Here is a 22,863-nt window from a genome sequence, read left to right on the forward strand (position 1 = left end):
TCTCACAAAGCTAGGTGGGTTCCAACAGAACGCTGCTTTGGGAAGTGGGTCCTGAAGCTAAAAAGCTGGGAAACCACTGATCTAGGGCAAGATGATAATGAGATCACCCCCCTTTATATAATAGCAGTTAGTCGGATAAGCCTCTTTTCTTATCTAAGACCCCAATCCTATGCATCTCTACTCAGAAGTAAGCCCCATAATAGTCAATGGGGCTTACTCCCAGGTAAGTGTGGACAGGATTGCAGCCTGGATTCCCGTGCAGCTGAGCAGCCTTTCCAGGAACACGTGCCTGACTTCCTGACATCATCACGTCCTCGCAGCAAATTCCCATCAAAAGCGTGCTTAGCCGACACAGACTACTGTTCGCGCATGCGCCCTGCAGCAACCGAACGCTTTGAGAGCCGGAAGCCAAGCGCGCATGCGCCTTTCCTTCCGCTGACAGCTGACTTGCCTCCCTCCCCTGCAGCATTCCGTCCTCGCGATTGCCCAAGAAGGGCACCCGGCCTCATTACGCCGAGCGTGACGTCAGACGCGCCCCGCCCCGCCCCCTGGCCGGCCATTTTCTAAGGCGGCGCGTGCGCGGCAGAGCCGCTCAGTGCGTGGCGTGCGCGACGGTTGGAGGCGGTTGGGGGCGGGGCGGGTATATATAGTGCGCGGCCGGGGCGGCGGCCTCCCCCTTGTCCCCCGGCCGCTGACGGTGCAGTGTGCGCAGTGAGTGTGCTCCGGCCCTCCCCGGACGCACCGGCTCCGCCGCACCATTTATTACTAAAAGCAAAAAAAAAAAAAAAAACCTTTAAAAATCCAAAAAAATCTTAAAACCCCAGAAAATTTAAAAAAAACGGCCTTCGCCGACACCCCGAAACCGGCCGGTTTGGTATAAAAGAACCGGTGAAGCGAAGCGCGCAGCCCGGACCTCCAGCAGCAGCAGCCGCCTCAGCGCAACCGTCGCCACCCGCCACCCGGCGGCAGCATGAACCCCAGCGCCCCCAGCTACCCCATGGCCTCGCTCTACGTGGGCGACCTGCACCCCGACGTCACCGAGGCCATGCTCTACGAGAAGTTCAGCCCCGCCGGGCCCATCCTCTCCATCCGCGTCTGCAGGGACATGATCACCCGCCGCTCGCTCGGCTACGCCTACGTCAACTTCCAGCAGCCCGCCGACGGTGAGCGCCGCCGGCAAGGGGAAAGCGTGGGCGGGGGCCCCCGGCCAGGCCTCACGGCCCTGCTCCTTCCCGCGGGGACTGGGGAGGCGGGGGAGCCGGCCTCCTCCAGGCTGTCCCGGGAGGTGCGGGTGTGTGGCCCCGGCCCTGCGTGCCTACATGGCAGCCTGGCCCACGCGGGCGGGAGAGGCCTCGTGGCGCGGAGGCGCCTCCGCCCCGGCCGAGGGGGGAAGGAGGAAGGCCTCGTCAGCGAGCCGCCAGGCCTGCCTGGCCCACGCCGGCCTCCGAGGCGGGCACGAACTCCCCGGCAAGGGCGTGTCGCGCGCGCCCTTCCGAGGCTGGCTCGGGCCGGGTGAGCCCAGGCGCGCCCGGGAGGACGTGCCGGCATCGTTCCGGCAGGCCCCGAGAGTGGGGCGCAGGGCAGCGCCGCGCCTTTGGGGACAGGGCGGGTCTGCTTTCCTCTCTGCCGGGAGCCTTGTCAGGGTAGTAGCAGCCGGCCCAGGAAGCGGCAGCACCTTTGCTTTCCTGGAAGAGGGTGGGGGAAACAGGCCCCTGTGCTGCCAACCTGCTCGGGACTCGGCAACCGGAGGGGCCTGGAAGGACAAGGCTCCTCCCCGCCCCGCCGCCAGTCCTGAGCAGGCAGTTCTGGAGGGAGCGGCTCTGACCACGTGTTGGCCAGTTCCAGCTCTCACGGAACGCGGTGCAGTCCTGATCAGCTTCAGTCGCCGGAATTGGTGCCACAGATGAGCCCAGCAGAGAACAGAAGAGTCAGAAGCTTTATTGGGCTTAACTTGTGCGTGTCCTCCCAATACTCAGGGAAGGAAGAACGTGAGGTCCTTTGGTTGTGCTTCACAAGAAGAAGCCCACTCAAATACCTGCCCCTGAATGATGGGCAGGAATTCAGTGTGGACTCTGGACTTGGGCTTTTGCTGTTTTCTGCTGTTTTTCCTCTGCTTAAATCTCTTTTCACCAGACAAATTAGTTTTCAGCTGGTGATTCATTTTGTTGGAGCTCTTGTGGACTCTGTGTAGGAAGCACTTGGGTAGTGGTTAGTAACTTAATAACTATCCCAGAAAGACCAGTCACTAAGCTGGTTAACTAGTCAGCATGTGTACTGCCACTGGTCTTGAAAGTGAAGGAATTCAGTGTGTTTAATTTGAAACCTTGAAAGTTGAGGCTCTGTGGCCAGCCTTTGTACTTTTGTACCTAGGGCATTGTCCATAGAGGTGGAGGGGTGTTATCCTGTCTTCATACTGAGCCTGGCACACAGAGTGAATGAAAACAATTATTTGGCAGCAGTTCAAACAATTTGAAGAATTATTTCCATGATAAACATGCTTCACAGTTTATAGAACACTTGTATAAGCAATACATGGCTTTATTTGAAGGGAAGAGCTCTTCAACTTCATTCAGTCACTTTGAACTTGTTGTTACCAAGAAAAGAGCACAACATTTTCCTTCATTTTATTAGTATTCAGTCCCTTGAGTAAGCACTGCAGTGCAAAAACAATTTTAGCCTTTGTTGGAAAGCCTACAGATACATTAGTGTTACATTTAGGAACATGCAGGTTGATTACCCATGCTTACTTTTCCCTGTCTAAGCCCTGCCCTGTCCTTCTCCATACTGACCAATTTTTGTAGGGATGGAAGGCGTCTGAACTGCAGCAGTGTTGTGCTGATGACAGCTTCTGCAGTGTGAACTGTAACTGGAAAGAGCCAGGCAGCGCTGTTGTCTCAGTGTATAGCATTGTGCAATAAATTACAGAACAGAGACAGAGCTTTGACTGACTTCGTATCTTCAGATTGAGGGAGATTGGCAGGTTTCTTCCAGTCTGACTAGAAACACTGCTCTGAATGGAGCATTGGGTGGATGGGGAGGCTCCACTCTAGTAGTAATAAAAGGTGCAACCTGGAAGGAAAAGCCCTTCCATCTGTCGTTTTCTTGCCCCTTCCTCAAAAAATAATTGGTCCAGAGGAGGAGAAATGCATCTAATGTACAGCAGGGGTGCCCAAACCCTGACCGGGGGCCACTTGCAGCCCTCCAGAGACTTGCTGGAGCCCGTGCTGGCCCAGTGCAACTGTTCTTAGCATGAGGACAACTGCTCAATCTCTCACCTGAGCTGTGGGAGGAGGGCTTCCTCTACTACTTGCTGTTTTATGTCTGTGATGCAGCAGTGGCAGCGAATAAAAGGGTGGTCTTGCTTTATGCAAGACCTTTTATAAGCCTTGAGCAACTGCAAGACCTTCATTCATTCATATAAGTTCCATCTCTAATGTATTCATTTATGTAAATTTATTTAAATCTTAAATGTAAATTAATTCATTTTTTCCAGCCCCTAACACAGTGTCAGGGAGATGATGTGGCCCTCCTGCCAAAATGTTTGGACACCCCTGATATACAGTATTGCCCTCACCATTGCTTCTACTTTGTGCCTCCTGTGTGACATGGCATTGCATGCCAGCTGCCCTCTCACCATTGGTCAGAGTACTATGATGTCACAGGATTTTCACTCAAATAGTCAAGGAAAACAGGCTGCATCATTTAGGATTGGGGAAAGTATTTCACAGAACCTGAAGTATTGGGGGACTGTGCCTGTGGGGAAAAATTGCAGAGGGCCTTGGCAAGGGAAAGGAAGATTTAATGAACTCTGTGCTAAAATGATAAGTAGGGCTGGAATTCACATTTATTTGAAATATTAGGAAATTATAGTTTTTACAATTGTCTTACTTGTGAGTTTCAGTTTACTTCTCTTTATGATTCTATAGTGCAGAAGGAATACTTTGTTACATGGTGTTTTTTGAGTTAAAGAGTAATTTTGAAGGATAATTGCATTGTGGGAGAAGAGTAACCTCTTAGGCTTTGAGAGACATAACTTTCAACTTGTGTGACTTAAGACTTTGAATTTTATTCTGCGCACTACACCAATTCAATAAATAGTGTCTCCTTTTAATGAACAGTTTAATATTCTAGAGGTGCATATAAAGAAATTGCAGCGGAGATTCTTGAAGACAATTTTATATCTGCCATAATGTTATATTGTTTAAATAAGGGATGTCAAACATAAGGCCTATGAGCTGGATGTGGTCCCCAGAAGGTCTTTATTCGACCCTGAGGCTCTCCCAGCGCCACTAACAGCTGCTTGCAGCTGCTGAGCTGTGCTGAGTTGTCAACTGCTGAAAGGCAGCCTGCATGATAACTGGGCTGTCTCATATCTTGAAAATATGATCAAGACTTGTGTGTTTTTTCTTCTGTCATTTGCAGCTAATGAGTTCCTAAATTAGCAAAAGTGCTTATTTCTGGTTGTGACTTCTTAATGACATCACTTCCGGCCCATAGCAGGCATCATGAATGCTGTTGTACCCGCTGTATGAAACAAGTTTAATACCCCTCATTTAAATACACTTACAAGTTTCTGTTTTCCAGTGTTCCTGCTGATTGGCATCTCATAATCATGAATTCCTACACAGGTTTTTTTAAAGGATGGGAGCAACAGAAATGGAAGACTTGCAAAAACTTTATGGCCTTTTCACGGCTTTGCAAGAATTTATGAAATTTAACTAGTATAAAATATCCATGCAGCTAATTAAAGTTGTCTTCTATTTTGGATACTTATCCTTGATCCAGTAAACTCTGTGTCAGTTTGTCTTTGGTGTTCATCATCTCAAAAACTTTGAATTTTGTGGAGTTCAGGAAGCCGAAAGTAAACTGGAATTTTGTAGATTGTAATGACAAAGGCTAGACCAGTTAATTTTCCTTAGGTAAAATGTCAAGATTTGATTTGCCTTAATTTAATGATGACAATAATTTAACACTAATCAATTTGTTTTGTAGCTGAGCGAGCATTAGATACCATGAATTTTGATGTCATTAAAGGAAAGCCTGTGCGTATCATGTGGTCTCAGCGTGATCCATCTCTACGTAAAAGTGGTGTTGGAAACATCTTTATTAAAAATTTGGATAAATCAATTGATAATAAAGCTTTGTATGATACATTTTCTGCTTTTGGAAACATCCTCTCTTGTAAGGTGAGTTGAAAGGAACACTAACGTAGAACAATAATTTAGCTTTAACTTAATGGTGTTCAGGAGTTCTCACTATCTTCAGTGCTTTTCATAGGTTGTATGTGATGAAAATGGTTCCAAAGGCTATGGGTTTGTACACTTTGAGACCCAAGAAGCTGCAGAAAGAGCTATTGAAAAAATGAATGGAATGCTGCTTAATGATCGCAAAGTGTGAGTACACAAATATGCGTGTGGAGTTTTTAAAATTCGCAATTGAAATTTTGTATAGAAAAGGCTTCTTCTGTCTATCTGTAGATGGGGGCTTTGATTGCAGCCTTGGTCTAAATCATTGGAAATGTATGGGCATAAAATGGGAGGAGGGTTGATCTCATTCATTTTACAGCAATTATGAGATAAACCATGTGTCACAATTGGGAATAATCATAGCACATTGCAGTGTTTCCCTGGTTGGGGAAGCAGAGCAGAGTAATATGACTGCTTCATTCTGAACAATCTGTCTCAAGACAGGCAGCATTCTGTCTGGCAGCAAATACTCTGCTGAGTAGGGGAATATCGCAGTATGTTATGACGACCGTTCACAGGCAAGCAGCGTATGGGTGATCATGATTTTACTGCAGAAGAAAGTGATAGCTTGTCAGTTTTGTCAAGATTTCTAAATATTTGTTCATTTTTTAAACTAGATTTGTTGGAAGGTTTAAATCTCGTAAAGAACGTGAAGCAGAACTTGGAGCCCGTGCTAAGGAATTCACAAATGTTTACATCAAGAATTTTGGGGAAGATATGGATGATGAAAGACTTAAGGAACTCTTTGGCAAGTTTGGTAATGTTAACATCCTCTTTTTCATATATATGAAGATTGTACTGTGCTGACTAGTTTTCTACCATCATCACAGGAAGATGGAATGCCAAGAATGGAACCTGGGGCCATCAATGTAAAAAGCCTGTGGGATACCATTGAGCTCTGGAGCACAAATTCCCACCACAGACCTTAACATAATTTAGTGCTATTAAGTATAAGACCCATCACTTACAAGGGGTTTAAAACTATCTTCTAAGCTACATTGAGATTTTTGTTAGCCTTAACTGTGTTAATGTTGCTACTGATTATAACATAACTGTGGTTAAGGCCAGTGACAGGAATTTGTACTCCAGAAGGTGATGCGTGTGTTCCTTCAACCTACTTTCAGTTGCTCAACTATTGTGAATAAATTAGCATTACTAAATGTTACATTAAAAGTAACATGTCATTTCACAATGCAGGGCAGCTACCCTATTTTAAGCATTCAGGTCTACACTGAAATAACCAGGTAGTTTAACATAGGGCAAAATAAAATCAATGAACAAGCATTATAGTATAATAAGCATAACACCTAAAGTAACTTGCGTTAGCAATAATTCAAATTGTAATCTTTCTAGTCCATGATTGTAATGCACTACATCCCATACTTTAAGTATTGTTTAGGTTCTAGGGGTCTGTAAAGAAGAAACATACTTAAGTTGAAATATTTAGTTCTTCCTGGCTCAGTGCTGTCGTGCCTGCATGAAAGCACCACCCAAGGACTCATTGCATCTATGTGAAAGTGCCAGCACAACCACCTGTAAGTTGGATGTTGGGGAGCCAGTATAATTCCAAAGACTTGTTTGTGAGCAAATTTACAACTGGGTCAAAGGAATTTCAACATAGATTGATGTAGTCATAAGAATGATCCCTTGGTCTTAATTGTTAGTCACATTCATGATTAAATTATAAGATTTACACTGTAATATTTTCTCAGTGTTTGCATTTTAAAGAGAATAGATGACAGCTATAGATGCCTTGGTCAAATACAAATTTAACCTTCATCTCCCTACTTTCCTGCTTCTCTATTTGGGTCCTACTTTTCCTCATACTATTCCGCATTTTAATGTTCCCATGTGCCTCACAGTATCTCATATCCATGTGCCCTGTGTTTACCCATGGTCTCTGCTTCCTTCATTCTCTCCCTCTCTTCTGCCTGCAGGAATCCACAATGTTACTGAGCTGTTTTTACCATTGCTACAGCAAGGGGTTACTATTTTCAAAGTTATTGAGCAGCTCCAGTTGTCTTCAAGCAGCTTCTGTTTTGCTGATGTCTTCACAACAGAACCTGCTTCAAAGACCTGACCAAATCCGTTTGTAACTTGAACTCCTGTAAGTCAGGGACCTTCTGTATTCATTTTGAAGTGTGAATTAATATTAGAAGTCCAGGAGTTTCCCGTAAGTGCAGTCTTGCAAGACAAACCAAGAGTAGTATATAGGAATTTCATGTTATAATTGTTAGCTAGTTAGAATATTAGTCTCCTAAATGGGACACTGTCTTGCTTGTAGACGTTTCTACCAAGGGCCTAAGCAGTTAATAGTTAGTGCTGACCTCTGTGTGCATCTATAGAGTACATCTCAAAATACAAGAAAATGGACAATGCAACAAAGCTTTGCACTTTGTTTATTAAAAATTAAACGTCTTTCAACTTTGTAAACTAACTTTCTGAGAATGTATGTAACAAATCTTGTGTACTGTTTAGGGCCTGCCTTAAGTGTGAAAGTTATGACGGATGAGAGTGGGAAATCCAAAGGCTTTGGCTTTGTCAGTTTTGAAAGGCATGAAGATGCTCAGAAAGTAAGTCACAAGTTTTCTATTACATTTGTGAAACATTGCGTTGATTACAAATTAAATTTGTGTTTCTGGAACATTTAATTTTGTGTGTTAAGAACATAAGAACAGCCCCACTGGATCAGGCCATAGGCCCATCTAGTCCAGCTTCCTGTATCTCACAGTGGCCCACCAAATGCCCCAGGGAGCACACCAGATAACAAGAGACCTCATCCTGGTGCCCTCCCTTGCATCTGGCATTCTGAGACATAGCCCATTTCTAAAATCAGGAGGTTGTACATGCACATCATGGCTCGTAACCCATAATGGATTTTTCCTCCAGAAACTTGTCCTATCCCCTTTTAAAGGCGTCCAGGCTAGATGCCATTACCACATCCTGTGGCAAGGAGTTCCACAGACCAACCACATGCTGAGTAAAGAAATATTTTCTTTTGTCTGTTCTAACTCTCCCAACACTCAATTTTAGCGGATGTCCCCTGGTTCTGGTGTTATGTGAGAGTGTAAAGAGCATCTCTCTATCCACTCTGTCCATCCCCTGCATAATTTTGTATGTCTCAATCATGTCTCCCCTCAGGTGCTTCTTTTCTAGGCTGAAGAGGCCCAGTCGCCATAGCCTTTCCTCATAAGGAAGGTGCCCCAGCCCCGTAATCATCTTAGTTACTCTCTTTTGCACCTTTTCCATTTCCACTGTGTCTTTTTTGAGATGCAGCAACCAGAACTGGACACAATACTCCAGGTGTGGCCTTACCATCAATTTGTACAACAGCATTATAATATTAGCCGTTTTGTTCTCAATACCTTTTCTAATGATCCCAAGCATAGAATTGGCCTTCTTTATTGCCGCCGCACATTGAGTCGACACTTTCATCGACCTGTCCACCAACAACAACATCAACAACAGTATTTATATACCACTTTTCAACAAAAAGTTCACAAAGCGGTTTACAGAGAAAATCAAATATCTAATGGCTCCCTGTCCCAAAAGGGCTCACAATCTAAAAAGATGCAACACCAGCAGATAGCCACTAGAAAAGACACTGCTGGGGTGAGGTGGGCCAGTTACTCTCCCCCTGCTAAATAAAAGAGGAGCACCCACTTGAAAAAGTGCCTCTTAACCAGTTAGCAGGGGTACACCACCATAAGAACATAAGAACAACCCCACTGGATCAAGCCATAGGCCCATCTAGTCCAGCTTCCTGTATCTCACAGCGGCCCACCAAATGCACCACCCCAAGATCTCTCTCCTGATCTGTCACAGATAGCTCAGAACCCATCAGCCTATATGTGAAGTTTTGATTTTTTGCCCCAATGTGCATGACTTTACACTTACTGACATTGAAGCGCATCTGCCATTTTGCTGCCCATTCTGCCAGTCTGGAGAGATCCTTCTGGAGCTCCTCACAATCACTTCTGGTCTTCACCGCTCGGAAAAGTTTGGTGTCGTCTGCAAACTTAGCCACCTCACTGCTCAGCCCTGTCTCCAGGTCATTTATGAAGAGGTTGAAGAGCACCGGTCCCAGGATAGATCCTTGGGGCACACTGCTTTTCACTTCTCTCCATTGTGAAAATTGCCCATTGACAACCACTCTCTGTTTCCTGGCCTCCAACCAGTTCTCAATCCATGAGAGGACCTGTCCTCTAATTCCCTGACTGTGGAGTTTTTTTAGTAGCCTTTGGTGAGGGACCGTGTTGAACGCCTTCTGAAAGTCCAGATATATAATGCCTACAGGTTCTCCCGCATCCACGTGCCTGTTGACCTTTTCAAAGAATTCTATAAGGTTCGTGAGGCAAGACTTGGCCTTGCTGAAGCCATGCTGATTCTCCCTCAGCAAGGCTTGTTCATCTATGTGTTTTGAGATCCTATCTTTGAGGCATTCCACCATCTTACCTGGTATAGATGTTAGGCTGACCGGCCTATAGTTTCCCAGGTCCCCCCTCTTTCCCTTTTTAAAAATCGGTGTGACATTTGCTATCCTCCAATCTTCTTGCACTGTGGCCGTTTTGAGGGACAAGTTACATATCTTAGTCAAGAGATCAGCAACTTCATTCTTCAATTCCTTAATAACTCTTGGGTGGATGCCATCAGGGCCCAGTGACTTATTGATCTTTAATTTATCAATGAGGACTGAAACATCTTCTCTTTTAACCTCTATCTGACTTAATTCCTCGTTCAGGAGGGGCCGTTCGGGCAGTGGTATCTGCCCGAGGTCTTCTGCCGTGAAGACAGATGCAAAGAACTCATTTAATTTCTCTGCCTTCTCTAAGTCTCCTTTTATCTCCCCTTTCCCTCCCTCACCATCCAGAGGGCCAACCGCTTCTCTGGCGGGTTTCCTGCTTCTAACATATTTGAAGAAGCTTTTATTATTCACCTTAATGTTGCTGGCCATGCGTTCCTCATGGTCTCACTTGGCCTCCCATATCACCTTCTTACATTTCTTTTGCCACAGTTTGTTCCTTTTTATTCTCCTCATTAGGGCAAGACTTCCATTTACGGAAGGAATCTTCCTTGCCCTTTACAGCCTCTCTAACTTGGCTCGTTAGCCATGCGGGCACCCTCTTGGATTTAGTGGAGCCCTTCTTTCTTTGTGGTATACACCTCTGCAGGGCCTCTATTACCGTGGTTTTAAGCAGCCTCCATGCACTCTGGAGAGATTGGACTCCTTTTACCTTCCCTTTCAGCCTCCTTTTAACTAGTCTCCTCATTTGAGGGAAGTCCGCCTGTCGGAAGTCAAGGGTTTTTGTGAGAGATTTGTCTGGTATTTTCCCCCCGACGTGCACGTCGAAACGGGTTGCAGCATGATCACTGTTCCCCAACGGCTCCGTAACATTGACATCTCTAACCAGGTCCTGTGTACCGCACAATATTAAATCCAGAGTCACCTGTCCTCTGGTGGGCTCCATGACTAGCTGTTCTAAGGCACAGTCATTTCGCATGTCAAGGAATCAGGTCTCCTTTTCGTGACCAGAACACAAATTGACCCAGTCAATATGAGGATAATTGAAGTCCCCCATGATTACAACCCTGTTCCTCCTTGTCACCTCCCTGATCTGTTTCCTCATTTCAAGGTCCCCTTCCGATTTCTGGTCTGGAGGACGATAGTACGCCCCCAGTATTACATCGCTGCACAAGCCTGGTAATTTAACCCACAGAGATTCTACAGTGGAGTCGGACCTGCCTTCAGTCTTTACTTTGCTGGATTCTATCCCTTCCTTAACATAAATGGCCACCCCACCTCCAACACGCCCCTGCCTGTCCCTCCTGTAGAGTTTATAGCCCAGGATTGCAGTATCCTACTGATTCTCCGCATTCCACCAGGTTTCCGTTATGCCCATTATGTCAGTGTTTTCCCTAGTCACCAGACATTCCAGTTCTCCCATTTTTGCTCGGAGACTTCGGGTATTTGCATAAAAGCATTTGTACATGGAATGCCCCAGGGTGGGCTGCTTATTCGCTCCTTTGTCCTCACGTCCTCTCACTGTGCCAAACTGTCTATCACATCCCATCACACTACCATTCCCAATTTCTTCTCCTAATCTGCCTGTTAAAAAGATAAATCAACATGTTAATATGCATTTCAGATGGAAAGTCTCCCCTTGTTCAGAAGTTTGTGTTTTGCATGGGCTCCTTCCCTTGTACCTGGAGGATGGAAGTGTACTGTCAACATAGCCTGTGTGTGCTTAGGTTCCTTAGTATTTCAGCAGACTGTTACCTTGTTGGACTTGACTAAAACCATGTGGAACCAAGTATGACAAATGTACCTTTTAATTTGTGTAGGCTGTAGATGAGATGAATGGAAAGGAACTAAATGGAAAACAAATATATGTTGGCCGAGCTCAGAAAAAAGTAGAAAGACAAACAGAACTCAAACGCAAATTTGAACAAATGAAGCAAGATAGGATCACCAGATACCAGGTAGAACTTTTACTGAATAAAAGCTTTACTAGGCTGTGTTATAAAAACTGATCAATTCATAGACTCTAATTTAATTTTTCAGGGCGTAAACCTTTATGTGAAAAATCTAGATGATGGAATTGATGATGAGCGTTTACGCAAAGAATTTTCACCATTTGGTACAATCACTAGTGCAAAGGTAATAGTTGCATTTTAAACAGATCTTGTAGATTATGAGGGAGAACAGTTCTCAGCCAAAAACAACTAGTTAGTTATGCAAATGGACTTGCAATATATTCAAAAATAGCTTCGTTTTGAATAAAGTATTTTTACAATATCTTATATTTGTGTCTTGCTGGACAAAATTTGCATGCTGCTTTTATGTTAAGAGCTGAGCAGTTCTTTAAAATTCTAGGGAAATTAGTGTACTGATTTATAGATATTATGTTTGATGTAATATCTAGCTGGCACTATGTATGAAACCTTTCAACCAGCCTGCTTACCTGGGTAATCAATGATGAATAATTTCAGTTTTACCTAGATGTTAGGGGCTGTTTAGTCACCAGCAGGAGTAGGATTTGTATACATAGAAACTGCAAGTTAATTAACTATAAGTACAGAAAGATATAGCAGACATTTCCTAGACTTACAAAGTGTATTTGAATAATTTACTGTCATGTTTTTGTGTTTGAAAGTTCTCTGCTGCATTTCTAAGACTGCATTTTTATTTTGACAGGTCATGATGGAAGGAGGCCGCAGTAAAGGGTTTGGGTTTGTCTGCTTTTCCTCACCAGAAGAAGCAACCAAAGCAGTTACAGAAATGAATGGTAGAATTGTGGCCACCAAGCCATTATATGTAGCCTTAGCTCAGCGTAAGGAAGAACGCCAAGCTCACCTCACCAACCAGTACATGCAGAGAATGGCAAGTGTGAGAGCAGTGCCCAATCCAGTTATCAACCCTTACCAGCCAGCACCTCCTTCAGGTTACTTCATGGCAGCTATCCCACAGGTAAGAGTTGCAGTACATTCCCTGTTACTTTCCATGTGTTGAAAAGTAGTCAGCAGTTGTTAACTGTACTAAAAGGCACCTTTTAAGTGATGATTCTCTTACATTTGGCAGAAGTTAGGGATAGCAACTGTCCTTACTGTATTTATATTAACTTCTCCAGTGGCTCTCTTTTGGTATCCCTCTTGCCTCCTTCTATGATTGTGAGCCCTTTTGGGACAAAGAACCATATTCATTTACTTGTTATGTAAACTACTCATAACTATTTGTTGAAAAGCAGTTTGTGTGTTTATATATATTTAATAATAGTTGCAGTAGATCAGTGGCATACCGTTGGGGGGGTCAGCAGATGCAAGCTGCTCTTGGTGGCACAGCATACCCCCAACAGTGCTGTCTACCCCGGTCACATCTGGAGGTCTTCTGAAGGCTGGAAAGTGTGCGTGCAACCTTTTGGCCCTCAGAAGGCTGCTGTTGTTGGCATCCTTCAGTCTCGGAAGACTATGATGTCACGCTCTGAATGGTGGCTCTGGAACAGAGTGTCCTCTCCAGTGCACGAAGCCTGGGTAAAGTAGGTATGGAGGATAGGCTGTTACCCATGCAGCAAATCCCCCCTCTCCACGTCGCTGAAATGGTCCAATGGAAAGGCAGAGGCCAATATGGTTGGTTCCAGCGTCCTCAGAAAAGCCTTAGAACAGTACTTCCAGTTTGGGGGGGGGGGATTGGAGGTACTTTTCTAAGGCCTTCTGAAGGTTGAAGAGGTTGCACGCAGCCTTTCCAATCCTCAGAAGACCTCCGGACATGACCAGTTGGGAGAGTGGCCTTTCCAGGCTCACCCTGGGACAGCACAGGGGCGAGAACTGCCACTGCACTAAACTAGTAGATACAAATGTTATGTTTTATAGTTACTTTAACAAAGTGCTTCAGAAAATTCAAAAACTTAGATATCTGAATAATTTAGTGTGAATGGAAAAGTATGTTCCTTTTTATAAAGCAAACGTTTTTCTCCTATGGCAAAGTGCTAAATATTGTACTGATGAAACATGAATACTGTTTTTGTTTGACAGACACAAAACCGTGCTGCATACTATCCTACAAGCCAACTTGCTCAGCTCAGACCAAGTCCTCGCTGGACTGCTCAGGGTGCCAGACCTCATCGTAAGTTGCTTCATTTTTAAGGAGTTAGAATTTTGATGCAGTCTCAGTTTATATAGGGAACACTCATTATAGTTCCAAAAATTATATTAATCTAATATTAATAATAATATTTAATATTCTCTTAAATACAGCTTTCCAGAACATGTCAGGTGCCATCCGCCCTGCAGCTCCCAGACCACCATTCAGCACTATGAGGCCAACTTCATCACAGGTTCCACGAGTAATGTCAACACAGCGTGTTGGTGAGTTTGGAGTTATTTGCATTGGCTTAGTTCCATTAGGTGCATGCAATTCACTTGTGCCTGGAAAGTTGAATCAAGTGCATTCCCAAAAGAGTTGGAAGGCAATTGAATTATACCTTCTAAAAAACTTTCCACTTAATTCACAATCATTCCTTTTTTCAGCAAACACATCAACACAAACTATGGGTCCGCGTCCAGCTGCAGCAGCAGCAGCAGCTACTCCAGCTGTGCGCACTGTTCCACAGTACAAATATGCTGCGGGTGTTCGTAATCCTCAGCAGCACCTTAATACACAGCCTCAGGTTGCTATGCAGCAGGTAAGTGTGACATTACAGCAGCATTTTTAAGCAATTCAAAACTATTAACTTGATCCTATGTAGAATTAAGGCTCATCTAAGCCCACTGAAATTAGTGGGCTTAGGTTTAACTCTGTGTACCTGCAAGTCCATTTTTACTGAACTGAGATGGAAGTTAAAATTCTCATTCGAATTAGAATAGAGAACATAAAAAGTAATCTTACTGACTTGATACAGAAGTTGGTTCTCTTACCTATGGCTAGGTCTTTGTCCCAAAGTTAGAAACTAATATTTTAACGGTTTTATTTTATTTAGAATACTTATTTTGCTGCATTTCTTTCCCATTAAAGGGGCCACCAAGGTGTGGCTTTCAGACTGAAATTTAAAAAAAAATTACCAAATTCTGCTGTGAAACTTTCCCATAACTTAACCTTGTAAAATGTTTCAAATTCTAGCCTGCAGTCCATGTACAAGGTCAGGAACCTTTGACTGCTTCCATGTTGGCTTCTGCTCCTCCTCAAGAACAAAAGCAGATGTTGGGTAAGTTGTTGTTTTACTGCAGGTAGGACTTACTTGAAGAATGGGACAGCAGTATCTTGGGAATGGGAGAGCACAAAATTTGGTGTGTCTGAAAGGTGCATACAAAATGGCATCTCTGGATCTGGAACTTCTGAGTCAGGATTTCTGGAAATATAGGTGGCAACTCCCACTTGGATTCCTAAAAGGTGTATAGGAACTGGGTGGGTGAACTCCATGAGGCTTTTTGTTTGGAATATGAGGAGGAGGGTATGAAAAGTCACGTAAAGAGTATGTGCTCTCATAGTCCAAGTCATTATATTGATTACAGCGTATCAGCCATTATTTTAAAAAGCTATAGGGTATGTGTTTAAGATGCAGAGCCATTTGGTACTAAAAACACTTCAGGCTGATTATAATAGTTTTCCAGTTTTAGTAACTGTAACTTGAGTTGACACTCTTAAATGAACTCCTGCTGTGCTGTAAAGGGTAAGTACTTGCAGTATGCAGTGGCCGATACAGTCAATCCCACTCAGAATAGTTGAATAAAACTTTCAAGAGGCATGTGTAAATCTTGCAAACTTGTCGATTATTTTCTAGGAGAACGGCTGTTCCCTCTTATTCAAGCCATGCACCCTACTCTGGCAGGTAAAATCACTGGTATGTTGCTAGAGATTGACAACTCTGAACTCCTCCATATGCTGGAGTCTCCTGAATCTCTTCGTTCAAAGGTAGGTGGATTTTTTGAGTCCATGGTTCTTAAGTGCAATTTAGCTGTTAAACATAGCTTGCCTTTACAGAAACTTGGATGAACTTGTGTTCATTTTAATTAGGTTGATGAAGCTGTAGCTGTACTGCAAGCCCACCAAGCTAAAGAAGCTGCTCAAAAAGCAGTTAACAACCCAGCAGGTGTTCCAAGCGTCTAATGTAAGTGTTCTGAGAAAAGGCTTTAAATTGTTATACATGGATTTTTTATACATGGATTTGATTCAACACGATGGCCACTGCAAATGAGAAGAAATGTGCTGATCCCTCTAGAAGGGGAAAAATCTATCCCTTTAAAATCACAGTTTAAAAAACTGCTTTTCTTACTGTTGAGAGATGCTCATGCAAGTGATTACAGGTATAACCTAATTATCCACAGATTCGTCACCTGTGGAAAAATCCACAAACTTTTCTATCTCAGTGTGACGAGAAGGGCCCTTTAAATTAAAGGAAAACAGCTGTTTAACAATATTTTGAGAGAGGATAGCTGGCTGACAATCCATCAGTCATTCTCTCTCCAAGCAGCTTCAGCTTCACTCCAAGGCACTGACTCCTCCTTTCCCTCTGAGTATGTAAAAGATAATGACTTTGCTGGCTCCAAGTGAAGCCTTTCTAAGCCCTTGGAGGGAGACTGACTGATGGATTGAGACTGAGTCTTATTGACTAACCTACATCACAAAGGTCAGCAAGGCTGTTTTTATATCACCTAGTAAACAGACATTGTATTTTTAAATGGATTTGCTTTTATGCAATTTTTGCCCTCCATGTGGGAAATAAAGAGACTCAACCTGTATATGCTAGTGTCAAATCTTTTGGATAGGGTTTGTATAGCCTTGCAAGTTGTAGGTTAACTGACCTGTTTTTGCTGCGGTGCACCTAACACTACTGGTCTTTTCTGTTAGGCACGAATGGAATTATGAGCAACATTCCTGCATGTGTTGCAATGTTTGCCACCTTGTACTGTGAGGATTACAAGTTTACACTCATGTCCTTTGGTGCATTACTGTTGTGTCCCCTGTTTGAACCCCCCAGAGTCAGATGGATGATTTTAGTTTAAAGTGTAGGGAAGCATCACTGCTTGGCAAGTAGGGTGGTTTGTAATTTCTTCTAGCTCTAGAAAGATCAGTATTCAACATACAGTGTTGAATTAAAACCAGATCCATGTATTAGCTGCAAGTACTAGAACTATTTTTTTAAAGCTACATTCTGATTTTTCTTCATTCAGTGTATTGGTCTTGTCAGAATCATAATATGTACCTGATTACACTGTTCTGGTGAAAAATTCCAAAGGTTGATATTTTCACTCATTTTTCAGAACAAGCTTGAGATGTGAATACACCCAGTTTGTTATTTATGAGGAAAAACAGCTGAAGGGCTATATTTATAGTTCTTGTTTCTTTGCACAGCTATCTGATAAATTATTTCTGTGGCCTGGTGCAGACAGATCAGTTCTTTCTGATAGAGGACACCCAGAAAACCCATAACATATTCCCAATATCTTAAAGCATTTGATAAAACAGACATTGTGTTTGTATCAGGTTGCAGTGTGTTAGTGGTTTAGCAAGAGCTATAGAATATAATATAGTTTTAATAAGTTACATTTCCATATTAATACCTGCATTTTCTTGATTGCAGAAGATCCGGGACTACGCATTATAACTTCGCTTCACCGAAGAAAAAAAATCTAAACATGGAAAAACTACTAAATTGAGAAAAACATTGCAAAATATAAAATAAATAAAAAAAGGAAAGGAAACTTTGAAGCTTATGTACACAACAAATGCCAGGACTAGCAGCACTGTTAGTCCTAGATTACCTATTGATTAAAATACAAAAAAATAGCAAAAGGAAAAAACAAATTAATGTTTTATAAACCCGGGGAAAATTTTCAGCACAGTACAAAAAATTTAAAGCATTCCTTTCTTTAATTTTGTAATTTACTGTGGAAAAGCTCAGAATATCGCTACTGTTATAGTTAACAGTAAGAATGATAGCTGAGCAAAGAACCATAATTTGGATTATAAAATTCTTGCTTTAATAAAAATTCCTTAAACACTGATCTATTTGTATCTTGTTTGTATTCTTTTTGTGAGATGTCAGTCTAAAGTATGATGCTAGAATGCCATATACCATCAACTCAAGTTTCAGATGAGATTAACCTACATTTAGCCACCTGTTAATGGTGTATCTGTGTAAACACCAAAATGAATTGAACAGCTGGATTTATCTATGGGCTTAAATTTCTCGTGTTTTCTAGAGCTGAAATTGCACACGCTCATTTGATTTCTAACTGACTTGGCATTTATTGTGAGTGAAGTGTAAATATTAATATTCTGGTTCCATTGCATATAACTTGCAGTGAGGACTCACTGAAAGTTTGCAGTATAGGTTTGAATTCATTCTAGTTGTAGGCTTCAGTTCTTGTTCCAAAAGACCATTGTAAAAGGCTGCTAAGTTTGCAACTTCAAATAGGTTTTTCATAACCGCAGCTGGTCTCTCAAATGGGAGTGTATAGTAGATGGCGCACCAGACCAGGCATGTTAACAGTGATCAATAATAGAGTGAACACTTCTAGAGTTTGCAAATTTGTGTTCCAGCTGTCATATGGCTCTTGTCCATTCTCAGTGACTGATAGTTTATGGGGAAAAAATAGTCGGCAAACATTAACAGCAGGTTCCAAAATAAGCTGTTATATGATTCATCAGTTCCAGTTTGCTGAACTAAGATTAGTAAAACAAAAAGCCAATCTGCATTTGATCAGACAGACCTGTCTGAAAATGGATATTTCAGCTATATGTGGTGGTTGTAGCAGGGAACTTACTTCAGAGTATGACTTTAGCAAATCTTAACATGCACATTGACCCAATAACTATGTTAGGGACAGGTGTGCTGCCTCACAGTTCAAAATCCTACATCAGAAGACAATGTTAATACACAACAAAATGCCAGTGCATTGGTCAACAGATATGTTTGTAACACACAGTTTGTCCTTTTAACAGGTTTTGCAATGCCTTTTATCTACAAAATCCATTTGGAACAAAGGCATTTTAAATTTTCATTTTCCAATGATTTGAAATGCATTTTTTCCTGTGATTTCTTACTTTGTGTCCATTTCTGAGTGGGTTCTTGTCTCAGTCCAGTGGAGCATTGCATTTGGATTGACAGCAGATCTCCTTGTTCTAGCTTTTTGGTCAAGATTCTGTTCTTGATCTGCAGCCAAATTCCTAGTTTACATTTATCATTAAAGAATTACTGTGTTGTAAACACTGAATTTCACATTCCTGAGTTCTGAAGGATATAGAGCAATAAGACCAAAACAAGTCAGCCGAAAGTTTGGGTGCAAGTGCATGATCTCAGATCTCTTGCCTCCTTGACTTGATTTCAGATTCCAGCTAAACCAGCGGTCTCCAAACTGGGGGCCACTGCATCCCGGAGAAACCCTCCCCATCCCAGCTGGTGCTTAACATTCTGCTGTAGTGCCATGTCTTCTCACCCTCTATTGTTCTACAGCAGTGGTTCCCAATGATTTTTCAGTTGTGTATCCCTTAGCAGCCCATTTCCATAAATTGTTAGCAATTATATTGCTATGTTGCTTTCATATTAGCAAAATACTTGTATTTAATATCATCCTTATTTCAAATGTGTGTTTTCAACTACTGATTCATATCTGATAACATCCAAATTGATGAGCAGAAACTAGCAGTTGCTGGGATTTTCACTAGCTGCCTTCCTTCCTGCCTTCCTGACCCCACAAAGCATTCTATACAGGCCTGCCTTTTCCCACTATTATTCAGTTCTTTTTCAAGTACCTCAGAGAACCAGGCAAGTACCCCTAGGGATACATGTACCCCATGTTGGGAACCACTTTTCTGCAGGGATGCTCTGGGCAATTACATCTATTGCCCAGTGTCCCAGCAGGATGTCCAGGCAGATGCGATTGCCCAGAGCATTCTTTTAGAACAATAGAGGACAATAAGAAGCAGCGCTGTGGCAGAATGGTAAGTGCCACTCACGGGGGGGGGGGGGAATTAAGCAGGGCGCCAGATTCAGCCCATGGATCGGAGTCTGGAGAGCCCTGAGCTCAACCATGAAGCGCTTCCAATGCTTTTAGGATTCATATAAACCTGAAGGAATACTACAAGAAGAATGTTAGCACCTCTTGACATGATGGTCTTTGTGTCAAGCACGCATCCACCCTACAAATTAATATTTTATTTCTGCACTATTGCAAAAGTGGGATTGCACTGTACTGTGGGTATACTTTCTCCTTTCCTGTTTCCCCAATCAATATACAAAAGTATTGGGGTGAGTGACAAATGACAGCTCTCCAAATGGTTTTTGGGATAGTGCAGAGGACCCTTGGGCCAAGAAGGAAGGGAAGTGGTACTCATACATCCCCCTGAGGATATAACTCAAATCTGTAACATTGTAACTACTTGTGGAGCTGTCTGAAATGTATTCTTAAATAATTCCATGTAGATGTAACTGGGGCACAGCAGATGCTATGGTATATTTTTTTTGTTGGAAAACACTGCATCTGGATTGCTGTGCTCAAAAGGTTTTATGCAGAACTAAATTGCTGAATTTTAAAGGTTCTGCAAAATTTGTTGTTCTGTTTAGCTGAGTTTGAGCTTCAAAGACTGATACTTGACATTTCATGCAGGTGCAACATATGAAGGCATATGTGTATGCCACTGGGTGGTGCTGTAATTACAGAAGTAGTTTCCAGATTGAAGGTATAATCTCATTAAAATACCAGTGAGACACACCCTTCCCAATTTTTGGTGAATGTAGCTGCTGCTGTGTAACCTCTTTACCATTCTACTTGGTACACAGTTTGAATGTCGGTGATGAGTTGTAGACAGCAGCAAAGCTTTTAAGGAATGTGGTTTGTATGTTCTAGGTTTTTTTAACTTCCTCATCTCTGCATTGAGCATGACCCTTACACGGGGGGGGGGGGAGTGAATTGTGTGTAGTTCCACAGTTCTTTAGCTATTTAACAGCAAAATGCAGGAGCAGGTGGGCAAGAGAATGCCCTGATAATTTCACAGGAATTCTATAAGCAAAAATGTTACAAGAGGTTGTCACCTCTTGACAAGATGGTCTTTGTGTCAAGCACATATACTTGCATACACATGCTCTATAAATGTCTCACTGTTGCAAAGAAGGAGATTGCACCTTGCTGTGGGTATCCTTTGTCCCTTTCTCCTCTTTGTTTCCTTTCCCCAGTCTCCGAATACAAGAGTGTTGCGGTGGGTGAAGAATGATGTACACTTGTTCCAAGCACAGTTGTCAGTTCCAAGCCTGCTGATCTGGTTTGGCAGAGAAAATTCAAATAAATGGTTTGTGCCAAGAGCTGGCTGGGAGCCATGCATTGCTTGCAAGGCAGAGAACTGCATCCAAAGAACTGTATGCTTAAGAGAAACAACCACTGGCACTTTCTAGAAATTCTTGTACAAGAGATAGTGGAATAGTTCAGGCAGTGCTAATAGGTCCTGTAGTGGTTTGCCTGCTTCCACTTGCATCAAGCTCTTGTGTAAATTGAGGCATATTTGTTGAGATTTAGTTTCACTTTTCTCGCACAATACTGTTTGGTGTAAAACATCAAGTGGAAGACATCTTTGATGTACAAGGGCAATGTTGGAACCCCAACCCACAGTGTTTCTTACATGTTCAGTACATAAATCCTGCCAAGATAGAAATGAGTCAATTAGGTATTTCTTTTCTGCAACATCAGGTTTTTAAACTGGGAGGCCTGGGATTTCCTAGGTATGCACACTTCAGCAGCATAAGCTCTGTTCACTCATAATCAGACCTTTATTGGCATAAAATAACAGGACCAGAACAGGGAGATTTCTTTCAGTATTTACAAATATATCTGCCCACTATGCACCATGTGACCAGTCCAAATGTGCGTGCAGATTCAAAAGAGAAAAAGGTTGATGGGTATTTTAAAAGGGTCCTTGGGGTCCTTTCAGGTCTGTCCACCCAGTCTCTTCCACTGCTTTGGAGGGGGGCAGCATGTTTCTAGGCAGGACATCCAGTCTAAAAAAGGGGGAATCATGTTCTGGAATTTGCTGTGAGAAGATCCAACTCCTTCCATCAGGATTTTTTCTTTCGTCTCCAGAAATCTATTAACTTCTATGCATCACTGACAAATCTCTGCTTGCAGCCTCCCACCCTCACTAGTAGTCTTTAGTAGTACTTAGTAGTACTAGTAGTACTAGTAGTAGTAGTACTAGTACTAGTAGTACTAGTAGTAGTAGTACTAGTAGTAATAAGCATATTCTTTTCTGCTTATTAACCGGCTTATTCAGCAGTTGTTCCCTTTATAACTCGCATCTTACCAGCAAGAGGCTTGTGGTAGCTCTGCTGCACCTGAACAGAAAACGGAAAAACACCCATCACAGTCCCATGAGCTAGCAGGCTACCACAATGTTTCCTGAATTGTCTAATGTTCATTTCTTTGGCCTATGTGCTTTGTTTTTGACAGATACTGAATCTAAAGCATGCCTGAATCTCACCCCCCCCCCACCTCGCTTTTCTCCCTGATCCTAGATGGTTTGACTTAGTTGGTGTTATTCAATGAAGAGGCTGGTATATGCTCAAAGGGACTCTACTACATCACATAGTTAAAACTGAAAATGAATGTTGGGCCTTAGTCCCTGTCTATCTTGTTTAATCTTAAACCCTGCTTTATTTTCCTTTCACATGCAATATTGATGGGGAGGTGATGCATTCAACTAAAGCTAAATTGCCTAAATATCATGGTCAAAATCCAGTTTCTGAACCAGAAGTGGAACCCAGACCCAGTACAAATCCTACTCAGTCTCTTGGAAACTCAGACGTTGCCTACATGATTTCAAGCCTAAAGGTACAAGCCATAAAAAGCTTGCATTTTAACAATAAATGCTGAACAGAAGTTAACATGCTGACTTCAGCAACACTATCGCATTATGTGTTTTCCATGTGTTTGCATGGAAATGTAGAATATTCCTAGTGGGATGAATAAACAGAATACCTGTGCTCTGTCAGCCATTTCAAATTATAACCGCATTTCAGATTTCATCCATATGCTTTCCTCTTTCGTTCAGTTTCATCCAACTTTCCATGACATTCATGGAGGTTCTTATTTATCTTTTATTTCATTTTACTTAGGTTTATGCATGTGCTAGTTA

General features: G+C 42.6%; 1 protein-coding gene across 2 annotated transcripts; it reads left to right on the forward strand.

The window, feature by feature from the left end:
• The first annotated feature begins 660 nt into the window (after positions 1 to 660).
• PABPC1 (poly(A) binding protein cytoplasmic 1) lies at positions 661 to 17,744 on the forward strand. 2 transcript variants are annotated; one of them, XM_066622922.1, is made up of 15 exons: positions 661 to 1,163; positions 4,993 to 5,186; positions 5,278 to 5,393; positions 5,864 to 6,003; positions 7,725 to 7,819; positions 11,589 to 11,726; positions 11,809 to 11,904; positions 12,442 to 12,714; positions 13,776 to 13,866; positions 13,998 to 14,108; positions 14,271 to 14,425; positions 14,860 to 14,944; positions 15,521 to 15,651; positions 15,754 to 15,847; positions 17,321 to 17,744. In XM_066622922.1, the coding sequence occupies exons 1-14, from the start codon at positions 971 to 973 to the stop codon at positions 15,844 to 15,846; spliced, it is 1,911 nt and encodes a 636-aa protein (XP_066479019.1). In that variant the 5' UTR covers positions 661 to 970; the 3' UTR covers position 15,847; positions 17,321 to 17,744. The 2 variants fall into 2 exon arrangements, with proteins under 2 accessions (XP_066479019.1, XP_066479020.1); XM_066622923.1 differs by having other exon boundaries at positions 5,864 to 5,994.
• Positions 17,745 to 22,863: the final 5,119 nt, after the last annotated feature.

Source organism: Tiliqua scincoides, chromosome 4, assembly GCF_035046505.1.
Source record: "Tiliqua scincoides isolate rTilSci1 chromosome 4, rTilSci1.hap2, whole genome shotgun sequence".
NCBI classification, from domain to species: Eukaryota; Metazoa; Chordata; class Lepidosauria; order Squamata; family Scincidae; genus Tiliqua; species Tiliqua scincoides.

Excerpts from the sequence above, each read along its gene's own strand:
- PABPC1 (XM_066622922.1), top strand. The coding sequence starts at position 971 with ATGAACCCCAGCGCCCCCAGCTACCCCATGGCCTCGCTCTACGTGGGC. Across the intron at positions 1,164-4,992 it reads CTTCCAGCAGCCCGCCGACG|CTGAGCGAGCATTAGATACC; the intron begins GTGAGCGCCGCC and ends TTTGTTTTGTAG. Across the intron at positions 5,187-5,277 it reads GAAACATCCTCTCTTGTAAG|GTTGTATGTGATGAAAATGG; the intron begins GTGAGTTGAAAG and ends TGCTTTTCATAG.